Below are 24077 nucleotides of genomic sequence, written 5' to 3'. Positions count from 1 at the left end.
ATTTCGTGCAGAATACACGCGTCAGTTTGAATAACTCACTAGATAGCTTTAAAGGGAGCGCCATTCGTTTTGTGGGAGACTCTTCTGAGGTAGCTCCGAGTAACGTGACGTCATGGCTTTCATGATTACTACTTTTGGAACTGACAACAGAGGGAGCGATGTCTGCATTATCGTTTAGCAGCTGTCTGTCTGAAATTTAGCGAAAATTAAACCGAGAATATTTTCAGATATGGCCTGCTTAAATATAGGTTGTTAGTTATTACATTTACTTGTCTGCATGTTCTGAATTTTGACGTTTTACGTCAACGTTCCTCATTTTCGCTTTTAACAACTTTCATTTTAATTAAATTAATGCGCAAACCCGAAAATAATAAAAGGCAGTTCTATGAAACACAGAGAAAGAGCATTTAACGTAAAAGGTTTTTCCTATTTATATTATCATCAACTACTTAAACATTACGCTAATGTAAAGATTAATCAAATGAAAAGTGTTATTAGTAGAAGCACCAAAACGGAAAAGCGACATCTACGGACTCTCGTGCTAATTAACGCTTTGAATTTTTTATAAGTCGCAGAAGTTCAAGTTTATTCTGTTTGATAAAATTTGTTTGTGCGAAGCGAAGAACATTATTCAGGGCAATGATTTTCTAAACATTTTTTTCTTGATCTGTTATCGTAAATATGTATTTATTGTACTAATTTGATCCTTATTTTCAGAAATCTTGGAAAATGAAGAGCAAAATGTTGCATTTCCTAAAATGAGCCCTTCGAAAACTGATTCCCGGAGAGGATGTGTGCGTCCGCCGCACTTCGACATTCTGTAAGTGCGAAACTTAGTGTAAAGTACCGTAAAAGTGAAAGTTAAAAACAATTTGACAACTGACAGTTGACACTAAGATCTGCTAGTCAAAATAAGTTATTTGTTTTGGTGGCAACAGCTGATTCTATTGGAACATCATTCAGCAGTATTTTTGTTAACTTAATTTAGAAAAATTGTCGTTCCTATTTGCACAAGTTAAATTCATATTTTCTCGACGTTTGAAGCGAATACGAAAATGTCGACTTTCTGTTTCTGTCTGTCTGTCCTCTGTCTTTCGTTTGCCGACGATTTTATTAAACAAATAATCTCTAAAACTACCCGACTGATTAGTGATGAATTTTAAATGTATGCGCATTAAGGCTACCTGTGAAGGGTGACATCATCCTAAAATTTTGCTGTAATAAATTTCGCTTGAAATTTACATATTTTAATAACATGTGTTTTAATTGTGGCTTAGTGACCCATATTTTTAACTTGATACACCCGCCTTCGCATAAAAAAAATAAAAATTGTAGATTAAAATGTTACATTTTGTGTTACAAGCTCTATAAAGACCAACGATTAATTATTATTTATAGAACAACATCGATTAAAATTATTTTTACTTCTGGAACGTAAGCTAAGGAAGTATTGCAATCGAGTCCATCGGGTGACTGGCTACTTTTATGTTTTCTCGATGTTTTATTACCCCTAGAGTAAGAAATAATAGGTCTTAAGGTTTCTTCCTGTATGTCTGCCGTCTGTCTAGATTGTTGTCAAGTTTTATATATATGTTATTCCTAAAATATATATCATGTTGATGGTAAATTTGCCTAATCATTCTTACCATAAATGTGATAACATCTCATCAACATTTTTCGTGGTAAGAATGATTTAAATTTTACAAAATAACATACCCCTGTACTTGTTTTTTATGTATCTGTCTTCAGATTTTCCTTGAGGCATCCAAATTTTTCCCTCTGTCTGAACTCTTTCGCTTGTCGCCTGGTGGTGATATTTTTAGACAAATAATCCTTGAAACTTTTGAACTAACTGCGTTGAAATTTTAGACATGACATGATTGAAGAATATCGTATACATCCTAAATGCTAATCAAATTTTTTGTGATCATTAAATTAAAATTATACAAGAAAATTTTAAAATATAAATTATTCTAAACGCAAAAACGATTGTTTTGGAATTTTGCACACGCTCTAAGGTAATCATGAACATCATGAATGTTATAAATCACTAATTAAAATTGGTCTGTTCGTCCCATCCAAAGACTTGATGACGTCATCTCAAAATTTTGTGAAGTAAATATGTTTTATAGTTTATAGCGTGATATATTTGTTTGGTTGCGGTTTAATAATGTATAAATATTCTCAGTGAGGCATGTACGGGTTATCAGAAAAAAAAACATAAAAGCGAATTTTACACTTTGTCTTAGAATCTAAGAAACGATGTTTTACTTCCCCAGCGCAAGCTAAGGAATTATTGTAGTTACGGTCCATCCAACCAATGGTTAATTTCATGTTTTCGCGACGTTTCATGACCCCTAGAGTATGAACAACTAGATCTTCCGTTTCTGCATATCTGTCTGTCGTTTGTGTTCTTTTTTTTTGGGCAGATAATCTCTGAAACCATCACCGCCAGGACCGATTATTGTCAAATTTTAATTGTTAATTTAGGAATATCGTGTACATCGCTAATATGTCTAATCACAACCACTAACAAGTTGATGACATCATTTCAGATTTTTTCAAAGTAAAACGTATTTAAATTTTATAAAACATATACTTTTGTACTTGTGGTTTATGAATCCGTCTTTAGTATTTAGATTTTAAGAGCCATGTTCTACAATAGCTATCTAATTGATTAGAACGCGGGCTGTTAACACAGAGGTCACCGATTCAATCCTCTCATGGAACTCTTTTCCTACACTGTGATTGGTGTTATATATCGTTTTTTCGAAACAACTGGATTTATTTATTTGTACTTCAAGGGGAGGAGAAGTTCCGACTAATAACATAAGACTAATTTTTCAATAAAATGTTAATATTGTTTTAATAATTACGCAGCAACCATTACTCGTGGACCGCAAACTTTTTACTCTGGTGATAAATTGGTCAATTTTAAATTTTTCGACTTTCACGTAAAAATTACTTTGGTAAAAAAACATAGTTATCATTAATATGACAGGCGAATTTTAAGAAAAAACGTCGCCGTTGTCCAAAGGTCGTAGTAATATGTGAATTCGTAATTGTGCAGTTGATATTGTGTAGTTATGGAGTTGGAAAACTGTGATATGTAGTGGCAAGTGCAAACAATGCATGTCCGAGTTTGTTAGCAGCTACTAACTAATCTATGTATTTATCTGATTAAATTCTAGAAAATTATAATAATTATTATACCGCGAGATCGAAAAAGAAATTAGTCAAAATTGGCCATGCACGACAAACCGTTTGTCGTAATTTAAATATGTTTATTAAATGTCAAATTGACAGTTTAAAATTAGAATTATGCCACCTACTTTTAAAACACACAAAAATGAATCAAAATCACCGTTTTCCAATTTTGTCCCATTTCCGAAGTAAGATGCTAACAAAAAAGCTTTAATTTCGTTTGATAACATTGGAAATTACTTTTGTCAACTTGACGTTTAATAAATAGTATATTATTAGCCAAGGTTGCAGAGCCAAGCATTCTAGACCGAGCGCAAATTAGAACCCGAGACGCGCAGCGTCGAGGGCTCTGAAGCGCGAGGTCTAGAAGTGGCTTTGCAACCGTGGTTAATATACTATTTTTTTCACTAGTAGAAACCATAAGACAATAAACTGAAAGTATAAACGTTCAATTTTTTGACGCAACATGATTTTGTTTTGATTTCTAATCAAACTTAATCTAAATCTTCAACACAAAGAAAACCGTTTATACTTGTCGCTGAATTAATCATTTTATCTTCTACCGTCTACCAACTAGCATGCGTATACTCAAGTAATGTTTGTAGCACACATTTGTTCATTTCTTAAGAAATAATCACATCAAACATTGCGTACATAACCTCAATTTTTCTTTTTGAACCGGTGGTCGCAAAAGTTGAATTTGCTACCTCTAAATGAGTCGACATTTGCATGCGTCATGGCTGCTAGTGAAAAAAAATTATTTTAAAGTAATAAACTAAGACAAACGGCTTTTCGCACATGGCCAACTTTGACTAATTTCTTTTTCGATCTCTCGGTACTATTGAGGGGTTAGCAAAAGGGTCTCAAATGGTGTAGCAGTTGCCGAGGTTGAAACACCCTCAAAACTCTGAGAAATGCCCACTGGAATCTGAACATCAGAAATTTAACTAACACTTGAATGAGCTCTAGCCAACAAATCCTACTCCCACGTCTACGAAGGCGTAAGTCGCGTAACCCCTGGTAATGCGTGGCGTACAGTGGGTGTACGTTATGTAACTGAGTTTCAGGCGCCTGAAAACGAAAGTTTCTCGGCTAATTGGAATAAACCAATAGAGAAAAATTCTGACCTTGCAAGTATGAAGGTTGAAGCGGTAGGCCAGCACCCTGCCATTATTAAAAAAATCTTCATTGCTAAAATCACTAGAGAACCTTGTCTCGGAAAACGGACGGATATTATTTTCGAGGACAATTGGCTAAGAAACAGGACGTGTAAAATTGGAACATGAAATATTTGTAATTTAACTAATAAACAGAGATAATTTCTGAAGTAACAAAGTACAACCTAGATATAGTTTCGTTGTCAGAAACGAAACGTAAAGGCAGCGGGAACGAAAAAATAAACGGATTCACACTATACTGGTCAGGTGTGGAGAAACATAAACGTGGTTGCTCAGGGGTAGCGGTCCCAGTAAAAAATCGATGGACAAAATTCATCAGTGAGTACAACTATATGCCGGAACGAATATTGACATTGACTTTGAGAATTAAGGGCCACGAAATAATAGTAATAGTAGTGTACGGTTCTATAGACACTACAGAAGACCAAGAGAAAGATATGTTCTATGATCAGTAGAGAGCGGATTTCTAGGTTTAATGCTTTTTGTGAAAAATGTAAGCACTTCAAAACTTTTTTATATCTGTAACTATGATACAATTTGGAGTCATTTGACACATTTTTTTTTTGCTTATTTGCTTTTTTTCAATTTTATGTATATTAAAACTTATATGCTTATTTAATGCTTTTTTCGACGAATATGAGTTTTAATGCATATTTTGTTCAAATGCCGGCCTTGTCGGGATGACAAATACTTGTTAGTTAGCCGTACCGTATTGTATGCATTTTACCTGGACTTGACCATTGAAGTACACTTACTCAAGACCCTTTCTGTGAATAGGTTCCGGTCGTTTGGGTAATAAAATTTTATTATAGGATTGGAAAAATATTCCATAGATTTTATGACTTTAAATCCTTACTTCCGTTGATAATGAATTAAAGCTTTTAACCAGATGTTCTTTTTCGGCATTTTGCGGCAAGACCGTTGAAGATTTTCTAGAAAAAAGGATTATTGTACCCAACTACCTACCTTAAAATTTTTCTAATGGAAACTTTTAAGTAAATGAACCGTTTATTTCACAACCATCAGTCTATCGCATCTGTCGTAGTACAGTGTTATACGTGGTTCTCCCTTGTTACATGTTGAGTTCTTTTTGGTAATATTACTAATATTTTAAAAGAATGCCGAAAGTAAAATCGACGCCGGATGAGTGGATAAGGGATTTTCCAGAATTAAAATTAGAAAACAACAAAATATTCTGCAGAGTTTGTGTGAAAACCGTAAGCCCACTAATTTTTTTTATCTATTTTCCTTTGTTAATTCTGTGATAAAAAATATAACGTGACGCAACATGTCAGAACGACTCTTCATGTAGAAAGGAAGAAAGTGTTTGAAGTTTCTAGAATTAAACAGCAGACCATACATGAATCTGTTGCATCTACTTCCACAAAAGATGAGCAGTTTCAGTTTAATTTCGATTTATGTAAAATGATGATCCAGTCCAATATACCTTTAAAAAAATTGAAGAAAGGCCCTCTTCAAGAATTCCTTGAAAAACACTGCAATCGACATATTCCGGTTGAAAGTACTCTCCGAAAAAATTATGTAATCCCAGTGTTTCAGCAAGTTTACAACGAGATTAAACATCGTATTGGAGATAATTATTTATGGTTCGCTGTCGATGAAACAACCGATAGTTGTGGAAGATACGTGGCAAGTTTAATTGTTGGAATCTTAAATGAAAATTTCCCTAGTCGAGGGTATGTAGTAAGTTTGAAAATGTTAGATAAAACAAATGGCAATACGATTACCAGATTTGTAAATGACAGTCTTACGTCACTATTTTTGCCAAATGCCGTACCGGCGAATAAAATTTTATTGATGATCTAGGATGCAGCTCGTTATATGTTGAAAGCAGGGAATAATCTAAAAATATTGTACCCCAATTTAATTCACTCTACTTTTGCATTGCCCACGGTTTAAACAGAGTGGCTGAAGGAATACGTTTGCAGTTTCCTACTGTTAATAAATTAGTGGCAAATGGTAAAAAGTTTTTTGTTAAAGCCCCACTAAGAGTGCAACATTTTAAGGAAAAATTTCCAAACATACCATTGCTCCCAGAGCCGATTATAACGAGGTGGGAAACATGGTTACAGGCCACATTTTATTATCACAAATATATCAAAGAATTTGAGGAAGTAGTTACGGAGTTTAGCGAAGATTCTTCTCAATCGATTAAAGATTGCATAAATATTTTGGAAAACAAAGATTTGCGACAAGATCTAGCTTTTCTAAGAAGCAATTATGAATTCGTATGTGAGGTAATAGAAAAGTTAGAAAACCCAACATGTTGTTGGTAGATGCCATAAACTTAGTGAAAGAATTTAAACAACAAGCAAACGCAGTAAGGGGTGACATTGGTACTAGAGCATCTCAAAAACTTGACGAAGTGTTAAATAAAAATGCAGGTTTCGGTGTTCTTTCCGACTTTGCTCGTGTTTTACAGGGTCAGAAGGTGGAAAATTTGGAGTTAGATTCAACATTAGTTGCAAAATTCAAATTTGCGCCAACAAGTGTGGATGTTGAACGCACATTCTCCAATTTTAAACACATTTTAAATGATCGGCGAAAAAATTTTACAGTGGACAACTTGGAACATATTACAATCATAAATTGTTTTAAAGAAAACTGAAATACGCGTGTAAAATATAAAGTCTAGGATTATTGTAATAATATTTTATCCAAAGTTCTAAGAAGTGTTCTTTGATTTGTAATATGATTATGTTTTTAATGCTTTTTTGCTTAAAATAAAACGTTTTTAATGAAAGTGTTATGCTTATTTAATGCTTTTTTGCTTAAAATAAAACTTTTTTATTGAAAATGTTGTGCTTATTTAAGCGCTTATTCTTAATTTTTTTGTGCTTATAAATCCGCTCTCTAATGATCAGCTATCAGATCTCCTGGTGAAAATTAAGCCTCATCAAGAGGTAATACTAGCAGGGGATGTCAATGGAAGGATTAAAGGTTAGGAAGATGATATGATTGTAGGTAGATTTGTAGATGAAATACAGAACGATAGCGGTGATAGATTAATTGAACCGGTATACTTGGAAAAGACCATCAAGGAGGCAAAGATCGATTATAGATTATACCATCGTTCGATAAAACTCGAATTTCAGAGTATTAGATGCTCGGGTTAAGAGAGGTGCAAATTGTGGCATCAACCATCATCTCCGATCACATAGAAGCCTCACAACCCAAACGATATAAACTCGACCTTCTATACGACAGTATAAAAGATTCGTAGCAAAGGAAAATGGACAGGAAAATAAGCGGTATGGAAACGTCAAATGATATAGAGACAGAGTACGCAAGTATAAAAAAGGCCATACATAAAATAGCTGCGGAGAATTTGGAACAATATGTTCCTCGAACAGAACAAAAAAAATAACGATCATGGGCAATGGAAGAAGTTACAGAATTAATTTAGCAAAAAGATCAATTGTACAAACAATTTCTATCCAACAGAACAGAAGACAATTATTACACGAAATACAAAGAAAAAAACAAAGTAGTGAGAAATACGACAAAACGAGAAAAAAAGAATCGAGGAGTGGAAAGAATATTACAACAATCTGTTAACAGAAACAAGAACAGAATTCCTCAACCAGGACATAGAGCTGAAGGAGAATAGGGAATACGAACTGATAAAAAAGGAAGACCTACAGGAGTGTCTATCGCAGATAAAGGACAGAAAGTCGGCAGGACCGGGGGATATACCAGTTCAGCTAGTCAAATGTGGGGGTGAAGAAATATTCCAAAGATTAGTACATCTTTTAAATCTGTGTTTAACACAACAAAAAACACCGAAAGAGTGGAAGGTTAGTATTATTTCGTCGCTATTCAAAAAAGGAATAGAAAAGGGCCAAATTGCTATCGAGTAATATAGAGACATTTATCGGAGAGAATCAAAGCGGTTTTACACCAGGCCGCTCCTGTGTTGATAATTTGTGTACGTTACACCAAGTACTGGAAAAAAAAGATAGTAAAAGACCAAGAGTTGCACTTAACTTTCATAGACCTTAAAAAGCTAATAGATACACTCAAATCAATCGGTACGAATAATTTCAGACCTGTACAGCGTCGACAAACAAGGAAGAGAGTTGTCCGAACCAATATGGTCCACCAAAGGCCTCAGACAAGGCTGCAGTTTATCCTCGCTGCTACAATGGAAACTGAAGTGCGGAGAAATGGATTTACTTATTGGAGAGGCCCATCTATTCACAGTAAGTTTTGTAGACGACCACGTTGCCTTAGCACAAGACACTTTTGACATGGAATTCATGTTGACTCGATTATATGAAGAATACAAAAAATGGGGATTAGAAGTCAGCCTAAAAAAAAACAGAATATATGGTTGTAAATTCCGATGCGAAATTTGAGGTGTGAGTTTAAGTATCTCGGGATCATTTTGTACGGTAACGGAATAGATAATCAAAACTTGAAATACAGAATACAAGAAGCAAGAAAAGTAATTGGGACTTTGTGCCGTGTGGTAGGATAAGACCATTACTAAGAAGAATACGAAGAGAATTGGCCACACCATGGTAGAACCCATGTTAATGTATGGGTGTGAAGTATGAGGATAAAAGACGTATAACTGTTGTCGAAATGAGGAAATTAAGAACATAATGTTAGCAACCGAAACGGTAAATGACGATATCGAAAGAAGAAGTCTCGTATGGTTTTGCCACCTTCTCAGAATGGAGGATTCATGATGGCCGAAACAAGTGTTCATATGGAACCTCCCAGAAAGAAACAAACAAGGATGTCCGCGCAAATTATGGAGCGAAGGAATAAAGAAAGCAATGAGAAACAGGGGCTTAGACGAAAATATGGCGAATGACCGAAGAGGTTGGAGACAAGGAATAGGATTGGGAATACAGCATCTAACTGTCTAATTAAAGTTGTACCATTATTTTTGGTTTTCTTTTTTTTTAATAGATGTATTTTGATTTCACTGATTATGAAATATAGGTACACTTAATATAAAGTTTGTAGAATCAGTTCTTAATAAATGGTTAAAAAACCAAATTTGTTTTGATTGCATTTAAAGAGCAGCACAGATCCTGTCTACATAATTTTAAACCATTTTTATTTTCTGTGCGTAAGTGTAATAATCGAGTCCATCGGACGACTTGCCAGTCCGTTTTTCCGTCTATCCGTCTGTCTGTTTATCTCTCTGTCCGTCTGTCTATGTGTGTCGATCTTTTTTTAGACAGATAATCTCCGAAACTACAACTGTCAAATTTTGTACATAAATATATTGGATTGGATTAAATAATAAAACGCTAACCAAACTTTGTCTACTCGTCTCCACCAACAATGTGAGGACATCACCTCAAATTTTTGTACATAGTAAATTTAATGACACTTAAATTATATAAAATAACATAGTACTACACGTGTAGTTTATGAATCCGTGTAGAGTTTGTATCCGTGACGAAAAATTTTAACAACATTTTGTAATTTAATTTTGAAACTGCAAAATCGAATGCTCTGAAATCTTACAGACGTTTTAAAGTTATCGTAAGCCTGATACATTTTTAATCAAAATATATCTATTTGTCCCCCTCCAAAAATTGATGACGTCATTTTACCAAATAAATCCTGTTTAAAGTGTGCGGAATATGATGGGTCTATACTTGTGATTTATCATTACATTTATATTTTTAGAATTGCTTATACAGAGTGGTACTCAAAAATATTAATGAATGAGTCAATTTATTTTTAATAGTATTTAATAGTAACAGTAGTAATAGTGTTTATTGCCCAACAGAAGTTGGATTCCATTTAAAGGACAATTTAACATACATGCTTATACAAAATGAAAAATAAATATAAGTAATTAAATAATAAATTCATTAAATTGAATATGTGTATAAATTATATACCTATTGAAAACTAAAACTGGATCTGAATCACCCCTTAATTTAACTTAAAATGATTGAATTGATTCCAGTTTATTTAAATAATACTACTGTGAAAATAAATAAAATGAAGCCTTTCAGGCAATGTTTGTACGAGGTGTAGGACAATACAAGGTAGTGGCGTATCTGGAATTTATTCTTGGCACCTAGAAATTTAATTTAGATAGTAAGGGGCCAATTCCAAGTTGGTGGCGCAAGTCACTGGTGCAGCGCAACTTTATAATGCTAATTTGGGTATCAAATGCTGGTTGCTAGGGGTGACGGAATAAACAAGCGCAATTTTTCGAATTTTCCATTGAAATTTGCACCATGGAGTTGCGGCACCTCTAGTAGGCAGTGCAAGTTGGCGCAATTTATCTCGAAAAAGTGCGTTTGTTTATTCCGTCACCCCTAGCAACCAGCATTTGATACCTAAATTAGCATTATAAAGTTGCGCTGCACCAGTGACTTGCGCCACCAACTTGGAATTGGCCCCTAATTCTGTACAATGGAGGAGTTAGTTAATTTAAAGAGGAATATTAGAAGTAACATTATTCTTCTAGTATTTAATGTATCAAAATTAAACCTTTGCAGTAATAGATTTTGCGGAATGCCTCTCTCCGGCCAGAGTCCGGTCTCTTTATGATAGTACGTATTCTAGTGTGTTAACTTGTTTATTATAATATGGGTACCATGCTATACAACAGTACACTACATTTGAACGTACTAACGCACAATAAAGAGTACTACGAGTAAGGGACTGCACATTACAGAAATCTTTGCAATTTCTTAGTATGAAACCCACCATTTTTGTACACTGTAGTTAAGTAGTTAATATGCTGATTAAGTGTAAAATGAGCATCATACAGTACTCCCAAATCTCTAATAGTCGTATATCTTGTTATAGTCTATTGATAGTTATAGTATATTGATTGCATAATCAAAACATACATTATTTTTACAATTAATATACGTCACAACCTTGCATTTGTCACTGTTTAACGCAAGACGATTAATTCCACACCAATCAAAAAAATTATTAGCGTCAACTTGCAAAAGCATACAATCAGGAGGATTGGAGACTTTGCGAAACAATTTTACATCATCCGCAAACATAAGTATGTGCGAATGTTCAACTACGCTGAGGACGTCATTAATATATAACATGAATAAAAGTGGCCCTTGTGTGGAGCCTTGAGGAATACCTGACGTTGCAACGTAGGAAGTCGAGGTGTAGTATTTGTGATACACGAAGTTGGTGCGAAAAGTCAGATAAGAAATGAGACGGTTTAATGTACAATTTGACAAATCAAACGTAGACAATTTATTGAGGAGAATTTGACGGTCTACCTTATCAAATGCTTTGTTAAGGTCGGTGTATATGACGTCAAGTTGACCTTTGTTATTCAGTATTTTAGCGATATGTTGGGACATGCAAACTAAATTCGTGTTTGTAGATCTACCAACTGAAAATCCATGTTGGAAGGGAGACAAGTTACATTTGACTTGAAAAACAGAGTTGATGGATAGATAATATATTCCAAGACTTTTGTGAAGTTGCATAATAAAGAACATTTGTACATTGGTATAATTTTTGAAGTTTTCCACATTTCCGGCCAGTAGGTATAATGAATAATTAGATCTATAATATGACGGAGGGGTTTTATTGGAACACCAGAACAATCCCTTATCAAATAAAAAAGATAATATTTTATTCAATAAATCAAGAACGGTTCACTCCATTTTCCCGAAAATTTGGAAATGCAATACTATTATTATGTATTAGTATTACATTGCACCTATCCAAATTGATATACGTATATCTTTGCAAATAATGTTGATGACGTCATCACACAATTTAATTTCTTCCGTACAGATTTCCTACGCATGGTAAAGAAAATCATCTTTATTAAGCAGCTACAAGATTTGACCAAATAAAGTTTAACCTAAAACTAGTTCAGATATTCGCATATTTGAGTGATGTATTTATTCATCAGATAATATAGGTAATAGATTTACAACTAACTTCAGTTGCATATAAATAATAACCGTCTTCACAGTGTCTGACATTTGATGGCGTTATTTCACAATTTTACTAAGGAAATCTTGCTTGAACTTTGTTTTGTGACATCTTTCTTTATCTATGATTTATTAATGTATCCATATTTTTTAACCTTACGCATGAGGTTCAATCCGAAGAATAAGATATACTCTCATAAAAAAATATAATTGGCAAAATCAAATTCTATAGGTAGTTTTTTCGAAAAAGCTGGATATGTTTTATTGCATTCCTGGAGCGAGGGAAGTTCTGTCGAAATAATCTTCGACCATTTTTTTTTTATTTTGACATGTAACACGCTTTAAAATTGCGGATAATATCCAACTGTAGTTCTGAAAGACTTTTCAATATCAGTTTGTAATGGTTGACTGATTTACTTTTCACACTTTTTCAGAAAACCAAATTTTAATTTATTTTAATACTTTTTTATACAGGGTCGCTAGAATGTATGGAACCGGTTAAATATCTTTAGAACCAATTGTACAAATCGACTGAAATTGAGTATAGGCATACAAAAAGTTGTGCTCTAATTATTCGTCAAAAAAATTAATTTGCGTCATTCGTTTTCGCGATGCAAGGCCAATTTGACTTTTTTTAAATGGCTCTACCATATAATTAATGCATTTTTGAATAAATCCTTTTTTCTGAATTCATCGATACAGCACAATCATACTTTCTTTTTAGCTGAAATGGAAAAATAAATTATTAAACAAAAATTAAATAAATTAATAATTATTAATTTTAATTATTAATGTTAAACAATAAATAAATTAACCACTAACAACCAAAACCAAACCAAACCAAAATTAAACTGTTTTCTACAAAAGATCCTCAAATTGCCCGGCATTTACTTCCTGGCAGTAAAAAAGACGCTGAATAAAATTTTGTAGTGAGTTAATGAGAATTTCTGGACGAATGCTAGCAATTTTTTTACGTATACATTCCTAGAAGTCTTCAATGTGAATCGGTCTATTGATATGAACACGATTCTTCAAATAGCCCCACAAAAGAAGTCAAACGGTGTCCCATCTACCAGTAAAAGTTTCATTTAAGTACTGTCGCACTTGACGTCCAAAATGGGCTGGAGCACCGTCTTGTTGAAAACAAATATTTTCTGATGGTAACTCCGAATTTTGGTAACTGGGAAACAATTCTCTAAGTCTAGGCACTATACATTTTAGCAACAGCGTTAAGTATCCCTCAGAATTAAATTCCCATTAATAAAAGAAGGAACAATTAAGTACATGGTAACCAATAATACCTCAACAAACATTCATTTTTTCTGGACGCTATGTGTGGATTTGCTCCATCCAATATAGATTTGTGTCAGACTAGTACCTGCAGTTGTGTCTGTTTGCATGACCATTTAAACAAAACGTAGATTCGTCAGAAAATAAAATAGTGTTGATAAAATTTTCGTCTTGTTGTATTCTGCTCATAATAATTTCGGTAAATTCAACTCTACGATCAAAATCATCTTCGTTTAGCTCTTGTACCAAATGGATTTTGTATGGCTGAAACTTTTCCTTTTTCATTATTGTTGTTTGAATTGTTTTTCTACTAACATTGTGATTCGGTGCTAATTGTTGCACTGACTTTTGGGATTTTCTGTTGCGTCTAAGAGGACAAGGGCATTTTCATCATTTGCAGAAGTTTTTCGTCTGCCAGGTTTTGAACGTTCTTTAATACTTCCAGTTTGATTAAATCTTCGTAGGGTTTTTGAAACCGTCGACTTAGAAATGGGTTCTCGCTCAGGATGAATTTCATTAAAAAGTGTTACTACTTGAGCAAAACTTGGTCTTTTGTCACTGTAACCGATAATCATTAATAATTCTATGCGCTCAGTTGCACTAATTAGATGCACATTTTGCAAGAAACACCTTACATGTCAAATTAAAATTATTTTCAAAGATAAGAATGTTATCTTTGATTTTTTTTATTTATTCTTGTCTAAAATAATTTATTTGGCCATTTCAGTCAGAAAGAAAGTATGATTGTACTATATTAATGAATTCAGAAAAAAAGCTCTACTCAATAATATAAGTATTAATTTACATGGTAGTGCCATTTAAAAAATCAAGTTGTCCTTGCATCTCAAAAACAATTGAAGCAAACAAAAATGTTTGACTAGTAATTAGAGCACAACTTTTTGTACCCCTATACCTAATTTCAGGTGATTTGTACAATTAGTTCCCAAGATATTTAACCGTTTCCATACATTCTAGCGACCTTGTATAAGCGAATTAAATATTTAATTGTTGGTTAAATTAACAGAGAATTAAATTGTAGAATATGAGCCCGTGACTCGTTGAAACATGCACGTTGCCTAGCAACGGATCTCAATTAAAAGTTAATAACGAATTAACTTTAATTCGCTTTCTACAAATCGGGTCTAATAAGTTTTGAAAGTACCCGAAAATGCCAAAATTAGTTATGTTCCTTTACAGTGCGTTACAACAGAATTGAAAAAAGGTCTAAAAAAATGAAATCGAGTTTTTCACTTTCCAGTATTCTATTTCATCAAACTGTCGACATGTTTCAACAGCTGTTGTCTACCTGCGGCTCCCCCTACTGTTTTTATTATTACATTTTATCTCAAGAGAGTTTCAAATAAATGATGCTAATTATAACTTCAGTTTACACCATCCTATTGAATGAATGCTTTGTTTTCACCTAAACCGAAAGCAAAATGAAAGGCATCCTCTCTGAATAGTTAGATGCATAAAAAATCAGCGTATAAAACTTAACACGTCTCCCTATCCTTATTATAATTAATACTTCGTCCGCTTAACATAACCTCGCACCAGCATCTTTAACCCACATCACGGAGCTTTTAAAAGCTACCTTGACACACCGCCCTTAAATAAAAAATACAATTGTTGATGCAACGCTCAGCTCCCTTATCTCTCACCCCCATAAATTTTTCCTTTCCAGATGGTTGCCTCGCGCAGCAATGAGGTCCGTGGAGGGCGATCCGTCAGACTGCGTCCTCGTCGTGGGGGTTTCCCGACCGAAAATGGCCTTGGCCATCTTAACCGTCATGCTAATTTCTCTCTTCTTGACATTTCACTTGATCTACGACAGCGCCCTCAACAGCCTCCAAACCACCACTCAAGACCACACCAGACCGCCACTTCTTCTGCTGTCGAGGCGGCTCTACCCGGCGGCGGCCCGCAGACTACCACAAGCCATCATCATGGGCGTGAGGAAGTGCGGCACGAGGGCGCTCTTGGAAATGCTCTATTTGCATCCCATGGTGCAGAAGGCCTCCGGAGAGGTGCACTTCTTCGACAGAGATGAGAATTATAACAAGGGCTTGGAGTGGTACAGGATGCAGATGCCGCACTCGTATTATGGCCAGATTACGATCGAGAAAAGTCCGAGTTATTTCGTGACGCCTGAAGTGAGTTGAATGTCGAATGTAGTGTGTGATTTATGGAGTTTGCATACCGATTATTATCTACTAATGGTTGATATCATTATGCAGTTGAAACAATTATGCATATTTTGCGCAAATCTGAATAATGGTCTAATTTTTCCTGTTTTCAAAATTCTGCGTTTTTAGCCATTTGCTTAATATCACTTGTGGTTTGTGGTAAAGTTTCGTTTAGTGATATGAAATAAAATTCCACGAAAAATATTGTTTTCTATTCAACGATGCATTAAGTACGCTGACAGGAAACCAAATCGATAATAATCATGTGAGGTCTTTGTATTTTTCTATTTTAGTTGTGTGTTTTACGTTGTGCTAGTCAATAACTAGCTATTCATTCATAAACATCGTAATATCTTATTATAAAACTTCGATTTGACTGAATGTCCTGGCTTAACTAGTGCGTGGAATAACAAATGTCGATTAATGTTTTGACCAAGTCGTCAATATTTTCGGCACTTTTTAGTAATGAATAGTGAGGGAGAACTGTAAAATCTAAATCAAACCAACGGTCTAGAGGTGACGTAACCTTGAACATAAAATAAATTTATATAACTTTGTTTACGCTGTTTTATTTAAATTAATGCTTGTTTGAAAACTAATAAACTGATAATAAATTTACTACACTTCCGGACTGTCATCAAACTGTTATTACTGATAAAACCGCGTATTTTTAATGTTTTTTGTTATTATAAGGTCAGTGTAACAAAGGTATTTTAGAAGCTTTTATATTTTTATAGGCTTAGGTTCTTTATGAAAAGAAAACGATTTCAGCCTTGTTTCATCAACAAGAGAGTCATATTAAAAAATTTCGTGCATGATTTTTAAAGATTGAGAATTTTGCACAAATATATTGAATCCGTCAAATGGAGCTGTATTTTATAACATTTGAGAACTTGTTTCTGAGTAAAGATCAGATTTATTGGGGGTATTTGAATAATAATTTCAAGAAACCGATTAGGATAAAGCAACAAAACTTTGTGTCAAAAAAAACATCCATGTGTTCCATTTAGCAAATTTGAGAAAACTAATAATTTGCAGATTTAATTTAAATTTATTTATAAGTTGAAACAGTGTTTAGCCTGTCAAGTGGAGGTAATTAAAAACATTATATTCCTCCTCTCCATTATTGGGACAGCCTGTATACAGCTGTGTATTGTTAAAGCTGACAAGGCATGTAAATGTTTTCACTACGTATAAAACCATGTTCATGAGATTTTTACTTCCCGAGCGTAAGCTAAGGAAGCATTGTAGTCGTGTTCATCGGGCGACTGGCTACTTTTATGTTTTCTGGACGTTTCATGACTCGTACAGTACGAAAAATTAGGTTTGTTTGTCCACCGTCTGTGTAGATTTTTATTAGACAGATAATACCCCAAATTACTGGACCGATTGTTGACAAATTTTGTATGTTTAGTGATCACACGCAGAAACAATAGAATGGCGTCATTTCAAAATTTTGTGATGGTAAAAGTTATTTAAATTTTATAAAATAACGTACTCCTACACTTGTAGTTTATGAATCCGTGTTGAGTTTTTACCCTAGACGTCCATATTTTTGAAAGAAAAATCAAAATTATTTAAAAACATTTTATAATTTTTGTAACTTTGAAATTGCAAAATCGAATGCTTTGAAATCTTGCAAATGTTTTAAGGTTATTAGAATAAATCGTTGATCAAAATGTTTATGCTTCCACTCAGGAATTGATAAAACTTTGTAGAATAAATGTTAAGTAAATGTTAAAAAGTAACAGTCTTGAAGTCCTGGTTTATAAATTCATGTTGAATTTGTGTCCTAGACATCGAGATTTTTGGGAGAAGAATCAAAATTGTATAACAATTTTTTAAAATTTCGATTTTTCGGCTTTTTGATTGTTCGATTTCTTGATTTTTCAACTTCTGATTTCTCAATTTTTCGAATTTCAGTTTTAGGATTTTTCAGTTGATTCTTTATTTTCATTTTTTGATTTTTCAATCTCTCAATTTCTCCATTTTCAATTTTTCGATTACCTACTTCATTTTTCGATTCTTCAATGTCGCGATGTCTTTTTTAATTTTCAATTATTGGTTTTTCCATATTTTCTATTTCTTGATTAATCGATTTTTTGACTTTTCGATTTCTTGGTTTTTTGACTTTTCGGCTTTGACATTTTTCGATTCTTTGATTTTCCCATTCCTCAATTTCTCGACTTTTGGATGTTTCAATTGCTGGACGTTTCGATTTCTCGATTTTTGAGTTTTTCAGTTATTCGATTTTTCGATTTATTAATATTTCTATTTTCGATTTCTCGATTTTCTATTTTTTTTTCTTCGATTTTTCAGCTTTTCGATTTTTCGATTTTCGATAGATCAGTTTTTTAATATTTCTGTTTTGGAATTTTTCAAAACTTAAATTTTGCGAATTTTCATTTCAATTTTTTGATTTCTCAATTTTTTAATTTGAGTTTTAGGACTTTTTAGTTATTTGATTCTTTATATTCAATTTCTCTATTTTCAATTTTTTAATATCTCTGTTTTGGAATTTTTCAACACTTCGATTCTTAAATTTTTGCAAATTTTTATTTCCATTTTTCGAATTCCAGTTTTAGGATTTGTTAGTTATTTGGTTCTTTATATTCAATTTCTCTATTTTCAATTTTTCGATTACTTCATTTTTCGATTCTTCAATTTCGCATTTTTTTTTATTTTCAATTTCTCCAGGTTTTATTTTTCAATTTCTCAACTTTACGATATTTCTGTTTTACGATTTTTCAATTGTTCAATTTTTGGTGTTTCTAAATTTTCTATTTCTCGATTAATCGATTATTATTGGACTTTTCGATTTCGTGGTATTTTGGCTTTTCGGCTTTTAAATCCTTCGATTCTTTGATTTTCCCATTTCTCCATTTCTCGATTTTTCTCTGTTTCAATTGCTCGAAGTCATGGTTTATCGATTTTTCAGATTTTCAATTATTCGATTTTTGTATTTTTTGATATTTCAATTTTTCGATTTTTATAATTTTCGAATTTTACTTCCCGAGCGTAAGCAAAGGAAGTATTGTAATCGAGTCCGTCGGCCGACTCTCTACTTTTACGTTTTCTCGATCTTTCATGACCCCTAGAAGACGAAGAAATAGGTCTCCCATTTCCGTCTGTCTGTCCGTCTGTCCGTCTGTCCGTCTGTCTGCCGTCCCGGATTTTTATTAGACAGATAATCTCCGAAAGTACTGGACCGATTGTTGTGAAATTTTGTACTTATATTAGGAATATCATGTAGATGGTAAAAGGCTAATCATCCCCACCACTAATGCGATGACGTCACTTCAAAATTGTACATAGTAAATGGGTTTTAAATTGTATAAAATAACATAGTCCTACACATGTAGTTTACGACTCCGAATTAAGTTTTTACCCGAAACGTCGAGATTTTTGAAAAAAAAATCAAAATTATAAAACAACATTTTGCAATTTAATTTTGAATCTGCTAACCCGAATGTTTTGAAATGTTGCAGATGTTTTAAGGCTATAAAGAGCATCATAAATCTTTACTCAAAATATATTTGGTTATCCCCTCCAAAAACTTGATGACGTCAGCTCAAAAGTTTGCCGAATAAATCCTATCTAAAATGTACAAAATGTGATGAGTCTGTACTTGTGATTTATCACTCCATTCATATTTTTTGGATTTGCATATACAGGGTGACTCAAAAAAATTAATGAATGCGTAAATTTATTCTACTGATTTACTCAGGAACTACAATACCGAATGCTTTGAAATCTACTGCGAAAAAAAAAACATAATAGGCATGCAGTCGTCACGTTTCCGACAGCGAGGGAATTACTGTCTAAACTCTTTAGACCAATTTTTCCAGTTTTTGATTTTTCGATTTACCTATCAATTTTTCAATATTTCAGTTTTGGGATTTTTCAACACTTCGATTCTTAAATTTTGCGAATTATCATTTCTATTTTTCGATTTCTCAATTTTTCGAATTGCAGTTTTAGGATTCTTCAGTTATTTGATTCTTAATATTCAATTTTCTCATTTTCAATTTCACGATTTTAAATTTTCAATTTACCAATGTCGTTTTTTTTTATTTTCAATTTTTCGAGATTTTATTTTTCAATTTCTCAATTTTCCGATATTTCCGTTTTACGATTGTTCAATTTTTCGATATTTCGATTCTTCAATTTTTGGCGTTTCTAAATTTTGCATTTCTCGTTTAATCGATTTTTTGACTTTTCGATTTTTTCGTTTTTTCACTTTTTGGCTTTGAAATTTTCCGATTCTTTGATTTTGCCATTTCTCTATTTCTCGACTTTTCGACGTTTCAATTGTTGAACGTCTCGATTTTTCAGTTTTTCAATTACTTATTCGATTTTTTGATCTTTCAATTTTTCGATTTTTAAAATTTTCAACTTTTCGACTTTTCAATTTCTCAGTTTTCTAATTTTTCGATATATCAATTTTTCAGTATTTGATTTTTGGGATTTTTCAACACTTTATTTCCATTTTCCGATTTCTCAATTTTTTCCTTTTCGATTTTTGAATTTTTGATTTTTTTTATTTTTCTATGTTTCAATTTCTCGATTTTTCAAGTTTCCTATTCTTCCATTTTTCGACTTTTTAAATTTTAGATTTTTCGATTTTTTGATTTTTCAATTATTGTTATTATTATTAGAAAAAATGGAGCAGAGATGAGAGACCTATTATGCTCCTTCAAATTGATTTCCCTAATTAAAGTTACTGTTCCAATTTGTTCTTAAACATACTAATAATTGTCACACTTACGATTTCGCTATGCAACTTATTCCATTCATCAAACACCCTGTTAGGAAAGAAGAACCTTCGAACAATAGTTCTAAATGGTTGCTTTTTTAATTTGCTCTTCGATTTGTCAAATAAAGTTTTTTTTGATGTTTCGATTTCTCGATCTTTCAATTTTTCGAATTATCTGTTTCAGATTTTTCATATTTTCAATTTTTCGGAGTTTTAAATGTTGTTTTTTCGATTTTTCTGTTCTTTAGGTTTTTGATTTTTACATTTTTCATTTTTTCAATTTCTGGATTTAACGAGATTTCGATGTTTCGATTTTTCAATTGTTCTCTTGCTCGATTTTTTTTTAAATTTTAAAATTTTCATGTTGTCAGTTTTTAATTTTTCGATTTTTCAAATTTATGCTATTTCGATTTCTCGATTTTATAGTTTTTCGACTTCTGGATTTTTCGATATCCCGATGTTTCAATTGTTTTGGATGCTTAGATTTTCCAATTTTTAAGTTTTCTGATTTTTCGACTTTTCGGCTTTTCGGCTTTTCGGCTTTTCGATTTACCGCATAATTTTTTTTTTATTTTTCAAACAAATAGACTTTTTTCCGCTGGACATCAGAAAGTTCTGTCAAAATAATGTTCGACCAATTTTTTATAATCAAATCGTGAAACTTCTTTTGTCATTATAAAAGACTTGGTGTCTTTATCTTTCCAAAAAATAAAGTTCTTCTGATATATTTTTTATTAATTTTTATATGTCATAGCTTCCTTGAGTTTAAGGAAGGCGTCATACTAATTACTTTTTCAAGTCCTTCCGTTTTTTGTTAATTTTTACTGTCCGAATACATCGAGCGGCTTACTACTTTCATGTTTTCTCTACGTTTCATGATCTCTAGAGTACAAAAAAGTAGTCAACCGTTTCCGTTTCGTCTGTCTGATGTCTGTGTCAATTTATATAAGACAGATAATCTCTTGAAACTACTAGACCGACTGTTGTCAAATTTTGTATGTATACCAAGAATTTGGTGACCGTCTTATCAACTCTCCTTATTCTAAAAATCAATTCTCAGTTTAGAGACGATGTAACCGTAAACCTTTCATTCGGAAATTGACATTAAAAACACTACACTGCAGAATAGCGTAGGTGTCCAGTTCCTCCAAAAAACATTCACACGTAGCCACCACGCAGAAACGAAATGTAGTAGGCATCCCGTTACTCAAAGAAACCTCCGCCTTCTTGAAAATCTGAACAAGCAGTCATTACACAGAGATCAAATGAAATAGGTGTCGAATTCTCCCAAATACGTCTACTTTTACTCCTCACGGGAATATTAACTGACTAATTCCTTCAGAAAACATAGAAAACACGCACCCTTCAGATAACGTACACAACTACACGGAAATCAAATATAGCAGATGTTAGATTCCTCCAGGAAACCTCCAGTAACTACAAGACGGAAATGAAAGGTAGATGGTGACTTTCCTGACCCTGGCATTCTTTCCAGGTGTGTCATCATGATACTGTCGTCATAATCTCCATCCATCACAAATATTAATAATAATTATGATATTCACGTACCAGATATAAACAAACAAGTCATTACTTTAAATTAAATTCTAGTCTCTGTTCTCATAACTATTACGTGCTATCAATGCAAGTGAGACCCGTAAGGAAGGGCTAGGATGTCGTCAAGGGTTTGAAAACTGTACAATACAATAACTTATAACATCAGGAACATCCTTCTCTAAATAACTGTTTATTTTTTTCGTAACATAATAAATAAGTTGATGTAGTCAAAATTTACCAGTTCCTGTTTTCAAATTTAATCCATGTTAATCAATAACTTTACGTTGTAACGCTTGCGGGAATACGGCACATTTCACTTTCGAAAATTAAAAAATCTTTATAAAAGAGTTCAAAGAATGCTGAATGCTAAAACAGAAATTAATATCTAAATGACGAAAGTCGAAAAGTCAAACTTAAAAGAATATAATATTACAAAAAGCAGCTGTCAGGTAGCTAACAAGAAATATAAGAAATAAATAATAATAAATTAATCTTCTCAGACTCCGCTTGTAACTTTAGCAATTTTTTTATTTAAAAAGTGTAATGAACTTCAAACATAAAAATCTTAAATGAAACTATTAAAGTTGTTTATCTGTTACGGAAAAATGATGACTTAAATGTTATCTTGCGATGTAAGTGGTTCTAAAATCTTGAGGCCAATATTAACTTAAACAGACGATAAATTCTAATAAAATCCATAAAGCGAATTTCAGACTTAATTTAACCAGTTTTATGAGTTTTTTTTTGCATTATAAAAAGATTATTGAAAACAATGTATACGAAATTTTGTTCTGACATTTAAGATGACACTAAATCGGTCAAACTGATGCGAAAAAATTCAATTTTATAGCCCTTATAACCCCAAGACACCGCAAAATTTGGGCATATAAAATTATCACCTTAAAATTACTGCTGCATGCTATCCCGCCGCAACAGCATACAGTGGAAACCATACTTTAACGTTCGATCATAAAATTCACCCGTCAAATAAGCTCCTTGTTCCTGAAACAAAAAATATCAATAGGAATTCTGAAACTAAATTACTTTAACGCTATAAAACGTTTAATGTGGAAATCCTTGCAAAGGTGGTATTTTTCTATTTGCTCATTATTATATACTAATATACAGTTCTGCAAGATTGTTCCATGACCTTTTGATTTAGAAATTATTTTAGGTGAAGACCAGGTGTTCTACAAAATGCCAGAATGTATGGTTATAAATTATTCGTTCTAACATTTAGAAGTTGCGTTGTGTAAACTTCAAATAACAAGTGTCAATTATGAAAGTCACTTTTTTAGTTGAGTAGCTGCTAGCTATATGAATAAATGAACATATCTGAGAGAAACGTGTTCTTTTTTTTTCGTACACCTGACTATTTTTTGACTATAAATATCTCGAATTTATTATAAATTTTAAATCACATTAATAGTTATGGTCTTTAGGGTTGCATAAATATAAGTAATTTAAATATTATCTGCTACAAGATTATTCCAGGCAAGGTAATAATTATCTTGATTTAAACTGAAGAGTTGTTGAACCAAAAATGTTGTATTTAAATTAGCTTAATAAATTAATTCATTATGGAACTAAAATAACGATTGATGATTTTACGGTGTTATCTTTAACTAATTTAACCCTTTCGAAACACTTTCGTTATTATTATGTACATTTTATGTTGATTATGCTACACAAACAGTTAGCATGAAAGGCAAGCAGAGAGAAAATTTCAATTTGTTGTCTACTAATACATGAAAATGTTTTCCCTTGCAAACCGAGCCGATCTTTTGCCATGCATACTTCATCATGATTAGTCAAATTATACACCCTTCGATAAATGAACCCACTGTTTTAATTTAAAAACGAATAAAAATTTTCCCGGCTCGCAACAAAGCTATTAAGATATCCAATATCCCATTCATGATTAATGAACAAACTTCTTTTCCTTCCATCAGATAATTTTTCATAAAATCTGATCTCTTCC

The 24077-nt window shown here is 32.7% G+C and overlaps 1 protein-coding gene across 3 annotated transcripts in view; it reads left to right on the top strand.

The window, feature by feature from the left end:
- Positions 1-24077, top strand: part of LOC135143520 (heparan sulfate glucosamine 3-O-sulfotransferase 1) — a 165436-nt gene that overhangs the window by 119880 nt on the left and 21479 nt on the right. For all 3 annotated transcript variants that reach the window (XM_064075408.1, XM_064075413.1, XM_064075403.1), the window contains 2 exons: positions 718-820; positions 15282-15750. In XM_064075408.1, the coding sequence (XP_063931478.1) occupies positions 759-820; positions 15282-15750 (531 nt within the window). In that variant the 5' untranslated portion in view covers positions 718-758. The remainder of the gene's footprint in view (positions 1-717; positions 821-15281; positions 15751-24077) is intronic.

Source organism: Zophobas morio, unplaced genomic scaffold, assembly GCF_036711695.1.
Source record: "Zophobas morio isolate AGI-343-1 ecotype UQ-CSIRO unplaced genomic scaffold, CSIRO_AGI_Zmor_V1 ptg000004l, whole genome shotgun sequence".
In the NCBI taxonomy this organism is placed as follows: Eukaryota; Metazoa; Arthropoda; class Insecta; order Coleoptera; family Tenebrionidae; genus Zophobas; species Zophobas morio.
The sequence above is the reverse complement of the archived record's forward strand: the minus strand, read 5'-3'. Positions and strand labels throughout refer to the sequence as shown.